The sequence below is a fragment of the Sus scrofa genome, chromosome 9, assembly GCF_000003025.6.
Source record: "Sus scrofa isolate TJ Tabasco breed Duroc chromosome 9, Sscrofa11.1, whole genome shotgun sequence".
Classification (NCBI taxonomy): Eukaryota; Metazoa; Chordata; class Mammalia; order Artiodactyla; family Suidae; genus Sus; species Sus scrofa.
In genome coordinates, this window is record NC_010451.4 from 3692602 (window position 1) to 3702796 (window position 10195).

General features: G+C 42.1%; 1 protein-coding gene across 1 annotated transcript; it reads right to left on the reverse strand.

Annotated features, from left to right (window-relative positions):
• On the reverse strand, positions 2340-3302 carry LOC100522507 (putative olfactory receptor 56B2). Its single transcript, XM_003129479.2, has one exon. It carries the CDS (start codon positions 3297-3299, stop codon positions 2340-2342), a length of 960 nt encoding a protein of 319 aa, XP_003129527.1. The 5' UTR covers positions 3300-3302.

Consider the following 10195-nt stretch of genomic DNA (forward strand, 5'->3'; position numbering starts at 1 on the left):
AGTTGATTAACAAACAATGTGAATTATCCCTTGATTAATAACGCACTATGCTAGCTGTACCCCTAATTCCACTAGTATTGATAACATTGAATACATAAAATAGCCCAGGTAGATGTGATAAAGGATTGACTGAAGGAAATCCAATCCTTGCATTCATCTTTATAATTGCAAATTTATACTTAAATGGGAAGAATAACAGAGCACTTTAGACCAGAACCACAATGATGTCAACATCGCATCCTTATAAAATTGTCTTTGCTGAATCTTCATTTCTTGTTATGCAGGACACTATATGAAACAACAAGAAAAGTCAATTGTTTTTATTACAGAAAATGCCGTAAGTTATGACAATGGGCTGTATTGGTTAGGTCTTATGAAAAATAAATTCTCCCAACTCAGCATCATATACAGGACACTATATGAAACAAAAGAAAAGTCAATTGTTTTTATTACAGAAAATGCCGTAAGTTATGACAATGGGCTGTATTGGTTAGGTCTTATGAAAAATAAATTCTCCCAACTCAGCATCAGAAACATTGAGCCTTTCCAGAACAAGTTGTTTTGATCAAGCTTTTATAAAACTAATAATTCAGAAGTCTCTCCTTTTTTGTAGACAAAATGGTTGAAGGAAAATTTGAATTCACATTGTAGCAATTTTTAAGAAGCATAACATGAATTTCTGTTTCTGTAATCAGACAATATTTCCTTTTTCATATTTTACTTGGCCTGATTTTCACTAATTATATATATATTTTTCTTCTTACTTGTATTTTTCTGCAACCTATGTCAATTTAACAGTTAAGTGAGTGGCAAGGTAAATAAATAAACAATAGTAAAGTAAAAAACAGATTTGAATTGGCGCTAAGATGATATGGAGAATTTCCTAAATAGTTTGATTGAAGAGAGACAATGATTTTAACTAGATCAATCCTCCTTAAAAAAAAAAAAAAGAATAGTCTGGGACAGAATAATCAAAGTCTTAAACATGACCAAAATTCATCTTGAAAATGACCAGGGTCTTTTGGTTATAACCTTTGAAAAATTTTAAAGAATTGTATAACTATGATATTGGAAATATGAAAGAAAAGTTCTGATATTTTCATTCATAATGCATGCAATATATTTTTTTCACTTTGTAATTATGAGCATGTATCCCCACACAATAAAAATTGCATCGAGGGATTTGTTTGTTTTGTTTCCTCAGTGCTCATTTCCCAGTAATATTCCTCCTCTTTCTGGAAACTGCCCTTAGACTCCTTCTCAATTTATCAGCATAGAACCTGTGGGAGTCACCTTACAGGTACACAAGCTCTACAGTAGATTAATTCAAGAAGCCCTGCGTTCAAAATAAGAAAGCATGAAACTTCTCCAATTACATATACTTTTTAAAGTTTTACAAAGTTAGGAAGACTTCTATTTATGTTGACATTCAGTTTTTTTCTAGACATTCAGCTTGCAATATTTTGATAGTCCATTAAAAGTGCACAGGTCTCATGATTTTTATTTTTTATTATCATATTTTATATGTCCGCACCTGTGGCATATGAAAATTACCAGGCCAGGGGGTGAATCATAGATTCATTTGCAAACTACACAACAGCTGCTGCAATGCTGGATTCTTTAACCCAATGTGCCAGGTCGGGGATGGAACCCATGCCTTCACATTGACCCAGGCAACTCAAGTTGGATTCTTAACTAACTGTGCCATGGTGAGAATTCCAAATCTCATGATTTTTAACTATCGTTTTGCTGGTATCCAAGTATCTTATGTAGGCTCCCTTATTGATTAATGCCTGAAGGAAATAGCTCTTAAATAATGGTTAATTGTTCCAGAAAGGATTTATCAAAGCAAATCCAGACAATGTTTTCCTAGGCATTTGAAATGGGGACAAAGATTCAAATTGATTCTAAAATATATTGAACTAATGAATATGATAGATTTTGGCAATCAGTATATTGTTCCTTGTAAGCTTAGAAATGCAGAAAAGCATCCTGAAGGAAGGAAAAAAAGGATACAGAAGAGACATAGGAAATGTAAGTGAAGCAAAAAGAGAGCGATGAGGAACTTCAGGTGTTATAGTTCACTTAACTTTCCCATGGACCTCATGATACAGTGAACATCATCAGGTAAGAGTTTTTGATTAAGTTTTTGCTTGAAACCCAAAGATTTCAAATATGAATGTTACTTTTTTAAAAATTTCAGTTGCTGCCATAGATTCATAATAAATGAAAATCTGCAGAGTGACTCCATTCCTTAGCTCTTCTCCCATTGAGCACTCATTGATTATTATATTGGGTAGGTATCTGGATAAATGAGAAAAGTGAGCATCCTCTAGGCACTAGTTGTCCTTGACTTTCAGCTTAAGAACCTTATACAAGCCGTGTCTGAGCTCCTTGTTCTTGAGTGCATAGACCACGGGGTTGAGGGCAGGAGGAATGACATTGTGGAGCACATTGAGTAGGACTGGGATGAGGGGAACCGTCATTGCTGCACTGTGGGTGACTGAGAGGACAATGATGGCCGTGTAGAAGAACAGGATTAAGATGAGGTGGGACGTGCAGGTGCTTAGGGCCTTGGATGCAGCTTCGGCTGAGTTCAGCTTCAGCACAGAATGAAGTATCAAAGCATATGACAACATAATCAAAGCCAAGTCACTTCCCATGAATGTCCAAGCCAGAAGGAGCTGGTACATGCTGCTGATGGTCCTGTCATCACAGGCGAGGCTGGTGACTCCATGATTCGAGCACAGACAGTGCTCAATTTCGTTTCTGGAGCAGTATTGTCTCTGGGCAGCCAACACAGGCACTGGGATGGTAAGTAAGCAGTTTCTCAGTGCCATGAACACCATGGCTTTGGCCACAAAAGACCGTGTAACTATGGATGTATAGTGTAGTGGTCGACAAATGGCTACATATCTATCCATAGCCATGCAGACAAAGACGCCCGACTCCATGCCTAGAAAGCAATGGATGACATACATCTGCAGAAAGCACTCAGGGAGACTGATGGCCTTGGCATCAAACCACAAGATGGCCAAAATCTTGGGCATGATGGTGGTGGCCAGGCCCATGTCTACCACCGCCAGGATGCCCAGGAAGTGGTACATGGGCTGGTGCAGGGTTGCCTCGTGATTGATGATGATCAGGATAAGGATGTTGGCACTGAGAGCTAAGAGGTAGAGCCACGCCAGGGGCAGAGAGAGCCAGTGCTGCCAGGTGTGAATGCCTGGGAAACCCATCAGAACGAACTCAGAGACCTGGCCCTTCGAGCTGTTGGCACCGCTGAGCTCCTGGAACATCTTCACCAAGAGGAAAAACATTCAGGGTGAGGACTCTGAATACTCTCCCTGACGTTGCCTGTTTCCTGGTCTTGAAGGAGAGGAGTGCTCATCCTTGCAGTTCTCATCTTACCATGACCATTTCCTGGACTCTTCTAATGAAACAAAACCTGGGATAACGCAGTTTGCGTGTTAGCTACGCTAATTATCACAAAAACTCCATAAGCAGGTCATGTTGAAACCATGCTCCAGACCATAGCTCTTTGAGTTTTTAACCACAAGTTCTTTCCTTTAGCCTCTCCGTCCTGCCTGGCCCCCAAGTCTTAAAAGGCTGACTCAGGAGTTAACTATTAGGAAATACAGGTAGAGCTAACAACGGGTTAATGCAGCCTTCATGTTGTCATGTCCTGCCTTGGCCCCCTACCTTCCTACTCAGATGTACCTTCTAGTTAGAGTTAGATGGCACCTGATGTCTGGGTTCCCCCAATGACCTCTTCCTGGCTCAACTGCTTTCTTTTCCTAATGGTTACTTTCTACTTAGAGCTGTGTCCCTCCCAGCGCTGCCTTTTGTCATTGAACCCCTCCCTGACACCCCTTCCCTACAAGTGAGCTTCATTCCAGACAGAAGGTCAGGAAGCGATACTCCCACAGACAACCAGAAGCCCTCCCCAGACCGACTGGCCCCAGAGTTGACGACTCTGAAATGAGCTGTGGATGAAAACTACGACAGACACCACGGTCAGTAACCCTGTCTTCTGAGCTCAGCCTCTGTCCCTCTCTGCTTTCTCTTTGCAAGAGAGGACATGGCTCTGAGGTACTAGCCTGCTGTGTCCTCCTCTGCCTCGCAAAGCAACAAGCCTGTCCTTTCTCTTCCTCAAAGAACTCGGTCTCTGAGACTTAATTGGTGCCGGTGTACAGAGCCTGCATTTGTGGCGACAACGTTACATGCACCTTCTCAAAATTAAGATACAGAGTATCAAGGAAAGTCAGGACCTTGGTCGTTATCTTCCACCGGGTACCACATTGGGGCTGGACAAGAGGAAAGCCCTCTGATGCCAGAGCCTGCTTCTTAAGTTTGACATTGCTACCAATGCATAGACTCAGAGCAGTAGCTTTTCTGTCCGAAAATAGTTTAGTAACATATTAGTTGATAGAACATCAGAAAACCTCTTTTCATCAAAGACCTTGGGAATTTGACGATACTCATAAATATGAGTTAATTTTCATGAAACTCTGGGTTATGTTAGCGTAGTCAGCGTAACTTATGTTCTCCAGTGAGGAAACTATAAAATGTCTAAAAAATGCGCATGAACAGTCTAAAGACAAACTGCGCCAACAGAGAACAAGAGTAGTTGATAGATCTCAGTATTCTGAGTCCAGCTGATTCTGGCTTTGAGTCAGTTTCCCCTACGTGGACATACGTTTGCTTCTTGGAACAGTCCAGACAGTCACCTCGTCATCAGTACAGAAGACATGAAATCAAAACACACTGAGTCTGAGATCGGTGTTATGACGGAAGGCCCGTTATAGCTCTCATATTGTACATAGGTACACCTGATGTAAACATCAACACCTGAACTTGAAAACCGAAGGCATAGTTTTATGATCTGTTTCTACCAGAAACATGCTGTTTACTTTCTTTTCTCTGCAAGCCCTAAATAGTAAGTACACCACACAAAGCCACAACACTTGAACATTCTGTGGTTCAAAATTCTGGTATGCAGAGGGGGGCAATGCTGATGCACACCTGGCGACTCTTTTAACCTTCAACCATGAACTCGTGGTGGCTATCGCTTCACTCTTCTCGTCGTGGGGGTGACTTACACTTAACACTCAGTACAACCTAACCAAAGTCTCCTACTTGCTTAGGAAAATAAGTAGGTATTTATAATAAGCCTGGACAACCAAAGTGTGTTCATTGCAATTGGACACCTGGGGAATTGAACATTTTCCCATGAAAACCCACTCTTCCTTAATCCTTCTGCCTCCAGATAGGGAGAGGGAATCCAATCTTAAGTCATGCAAATAGTCAATTCATGTACTTCCAGGAACAATCCCCATGTATTCTCTGTCCACAGAATGAGAAAAGGCTCATCTCCACTCCCCTATTGTGTTTCCTTTAGTACCTTTGTCTCTGGATGGCAGACCTGTGAGCTGAAGGCCACCTGCTCCAGCTGTGCCGGATCCTGATGAAGAAAGTACGACTCTGCAGGATATGTACATTTGCAGTCTTGGGCTACTACGTCTCCTGATGTTTGTCCTGGTGAACGAAATAGCTTTAACATGTGTTCTCTGTCCCCAGGCGAGTATCACAAAACACCAGAGATGCTGGTGCTGGTCTGGGAATTAAGCGGCCCTCGTGGAGGAGGAAGAGTGGAAAGTCCCATTTGCAGCCTCTCACCTACTGGACGAAGGAGAGACGCAATTTATCTGTGTGTTTCGATATCTCTGTGCTTGCGTGAGAGTGAGAGTGAACCCAATTGCCTTTGAATGAGTACGAAGGACGTTAATGTTTCTTAAGGTGGTTTGTCTCTTTCCTGGTGGGAACAAAGGCTGTGTGGGACACACCTGGAAAGCACTGACGGTGTTTCAGAAGGTTTTAGTTTCACTCACACACGTCCACACGTCATTTGACTCGCCAACATTTTCGTTCACGTGAGCATGGGGACGAACGTGGTGGCTTTGTGGGAGTTTGCCAGCAGTTCGGATGTACTTGTACAAATATTAAGCTGGGGGTATTTAGAAGAGATGCCTAAGTGTATATGGAGTAATGATGATGTGATGAGAGCAAAGAACCAATAAAACCCATGCTGATTCTGGTCTTGCAACCTGTAGCAAGATATTGAAAGCAGGACCTATAGTGTTCATTCGTTGGAAAAATACACATGATTTTGGAAGGAGATAAATTGCACCTTTGAAATTACGTAATGTGGAGGTAACTGCTGATACATTTCTTGGTATAAACTTCCTACATATGATTTTGGACAAAAATGGGGGCAGTGCCATATTGAAACATAAATGCTGTCATTATAAAAGACCTTCACAGGTAAGTACTTCAAGGGGTGATTATTCAGCAATATCATGATTTAATAAATGTGCATAATATGTAGTTACACAATCCATTGCAGCACATTCCTAATACGTGTGTGTGTGCACGTGACCAGAGAGAGAGAAGAGTTTTAGCACAGCGCTCTTTACACTGTATCAGTTGTTATTAAAGCAAAAGTCTCTTGCCATAGAATAATTATTTAAATCACTAAAAAGGTATAATTGAGGCGTTCCCCTCGTGGCTCAGTGGTTAACAAACCAGGTGAGTAGCCATGAGGATGTGGGTTTGATCCCTGGCCTTGCTCAGTGAGTTAGGGACCTGGCACTGCTGTGAGCTTGGGTGTAGGTCACAGATGCACTTTGGATCCTGTGGTGCTGTGGCTGTGGCATAAGCTTGCGGCTACAGCTCCGATTTGACCCCTAGCCTGGGCACCTCCATAGGCCACAGGTACAGCCCTAAAAAGACCAAAAAAATGTGTCACTGAGTGCCTGTTATTTCATTCAAAACGTTGTGCAACCATTCGCACGATGTAACAGCAGGACACTTCCATTGTTTAAAAAGAAACCCTCCATAACTGTTACTCAGTCACCACGTATTGACCTGCCCCTCCAGCCCCTGCCAACAACGAAGTTGGGTTTTGATTCCACGGATCACCTATTCGGGAGAGTTCAAGTATTTGAACCCGCAGCCTCTGGTGTCTTGGGCCTATGGCACATGGGGTCCTGAGAGCGAGATGGCCTCATTGGTGTAAGGTGACCAAGCTGACTAAAGGAGCCATTAGAAAGGCTGTTTCTAGGTGTCTACAGAAGGGAAAAGAGAGCTGCATCAAGGCCTCATTCCTAAGCTGCTGACTGAAAGAATATGCGCAACCTGAGAGTTGAGAGTTCACTTTTATTTGGGGCAGAAGGAAGCCCTAAGTCCAGGAGGCAGCATCTCCAGCTACCCTGAGGAAACCGCTCTAAGGAAGCGAGGGAGGGGCTGGGATATGGAGGCCTTTAGCGAGGAAGGGCAGGTAGACACCCAATGGTCACACACACACAGTGGCCAGGTGCATTTAGCAATAGACCTAAGACAGGCAGAAACACGCCATGAGTGGTTATCCTCATGGATCAAATCTCCCCCAGGTAACTCTTTTTCCTTCTGAACATCAGGGCAAAGTGTGGCTGACACAGTCACTTTCACAAACCCAGACTCCAATGAATAGACCTAGAATTTAATGCCATTGAAACAATTTCGTTTTTAAAAAAATTATCCTCATATCCATTAAACAGAGTTAAACAAAGACTAATTCATTTTCAAAATAGGTTTGGCCCGTTGACCCTATAGGCTTTGTCACACCAACTCCGCAGTAATTCTTCAAAAAGTTTCTCAGACTATTCTCCCCCAAAGACTCTCAAGGTCAAGAAGCCACACCTAGTGGTTGACATTAGATTTTGCCTGGGCAGATGTTTTCCTTGTAGAGGTGGCCCACGTATCTGGAGATTCCCATACAAGTCAGGAGACAGTCTTTCAAGTCCCTGATGAAGCTGCTCGGAACCCAGTGGTTTCCGGTTTCTGGAGCGACTAGGCAGAGAGAAAAGAAAAGTCTTCTATTTCCACCCACACGTGTGAATTCTCAACTTGCTATAAGTCATAGACGCCTTGAGAGGAATAGACTCTCTGCAGCTGAAAAACATAGATTAAAACCAGTAATAGGCCAGACCAAGAATTGAGTTCATATTGAGCAGTGTATGGACTCTCTCCTAAGTGAGTTCTGTTCGGAGTCCAGTTTGTAACCACTTCCCTTTTTCCTGGGAGGGCATCAGCCCAACAGCCAAGGAACGTTTTAACCCGTCCGATAAAGACGAGGTTTGCCGGGAGCCAGGAAAAGCCAAGGGGCCTTCTTGGATTTTTCCTGGCCCTTACTGCTTCTTTATAGCTGTCGGTGACCCACTCTAAGTTTTCTGGTTTGGGAGGAGACTGGGACCATGTCACAAGGACGTCAGGATGGCACCGGTCTGACAAGGAGGGGTCGATTGGTTTTCCTTCTTTTGTGCAAGTGGAGTGGACTTTATCTGCATGTGGTATAATCTTGAACTCTCCTGCGGTTGTTACCTTTTACTTGATAATGCTCTGCCTGTAATAAAAGCTGTCCAAAACATCCAGGTGACTTTTTCAAATTGTTCTGAAATGCTTCGGTGGCCCTCTGAGTTACCTCAGAATTCGCTGGAGAAAAAATTTAATTAGAACTTGACACTTGGGAAGTTTGTTAAAAATATCAAAACATGTATGAAATTTGGTCACATTGTGGAATGATACACTCACATAATCAACGTCATGAAGGATTTGAAAGCAAGTAGGAATCACCCAACGATGAAGAAATTCACACAGTTTGCTCCCAGAGACAGCATGTTCCAAGAAAACTTGCTTCTCGTGACCGAGAGGTCAACACACAAACAAATTTCAATCTTTGTGTCTCCTATTACACACAAGCATATATTTTATTGGTTTTACACACTGAAATGCTTCCTTGACTAGTTTGGTCGTTTTAAGCACATATTACAATTTTTACCTTTAAAAAATGTAAGCTTCAGTGAAAGCCAAGAAGAAAGCAACTGCAAACTTGATGTGATATTGGCATCCTCCGATTAGCAAACATCAGAACATATTCCATAATCTCTCACAATGGGCATTTTTCCAAACCAAATGTCTCCTTTATGAGGTACAGATGCATATTCAATAAACAGACGTCTTTAGCTTCCCTCTTGCTAGAAAACAAAGGTAGACAAGCTGGAATCTGTGCAGCAGTCAGTGTCCAGCATTTCATCTCCTACGTGACCCAGACCTTTGCTGAGTCTTCATCACCTGCTCATTGAGTAGAAGTGTAGCATTTCAAGTTACCACAAATCTGGAAAAACGGATTAAGGTCGATATTTCTCAAACACAATTATTTTATTTTAACGTGTTCATTGAAGAGTTTCCTCTCATTGATCTCCATTTCATTACTCTACAACGTCATTACACCAAATCAATGTCCTGGCAGACAAATGCGGTGACAGATGTGGTATGAACTTCCTGACTCTCAGTAAACTTAGGTACAGCAAAAGTATTATACTTAACCCTGATGACTCTAAAAACATGTCTGTATTAAGAAAAATGTGCTTCAGCAACAAACTTGGACTCACGTTAATACCAGACATTTACGCTCAGTACTTCCCAGATCATGGAAACCTTAAGTTCATTTAGCTTCGTTTCTCTTTTATTTAGAACTGCTTCTTTGTGTTTACTTGTCTTTAAGCCAAGGAGATAGAGCTCATTGTATCACAAAGGTACATTCAGAGACATACATATATTTCAGCAGAGAGAGAGCTTGGAGCTTATTTTAAAATTTGATCTAGGATGTATCATGCCCAGGCTGTCTTACAAAGGAAAGCCATCTTTCATACATTTCACTGGTTTGTAATTGCAAGTGGTTTCATTCTGAAGACTGCAGCTCAAGGGGCTGTCTTTAGGAGACAAAACGGAGTTCCCCATAGCTGGCACACGCATGTGCCTACAAGACAAATGCAAATATACCCACACAGAACAAAATCTGATTCCTGCAGGAGAAAGTCAAAACGGTGACATCTAACAGTTTCCTCCACTATTTTTTCAAATGCAACTTCCTCTTTTTAACAGTAAGGAACATGCCCATGGAAACATAGGGACTCGTGGTTGCACTTGACGTGGCAATTCACCTGGCGAAGGCAAGACCAAAAATAGCCCTGGGAATAAGTTGAATTTGCCTCCTTGAATGGAAAAGCCTCTTCCCTCTCCTTTCTCTCTCTCTTTTCCCTTCTGCTTGGAACGTCTACTAATTAACTCAAAGTCTTAGGCAAAGTTGGCTGTG

Excerpts from the sequence above, each read along its gene's own strand:
- LOC100522507 (XM_003129479.2), bottom strand. The coding sequence starts at position 3,299 with ATGTTCCAGGAGCTCAGCGGTGCCAACAGCTCGAAGGGCCAGGTCTCT.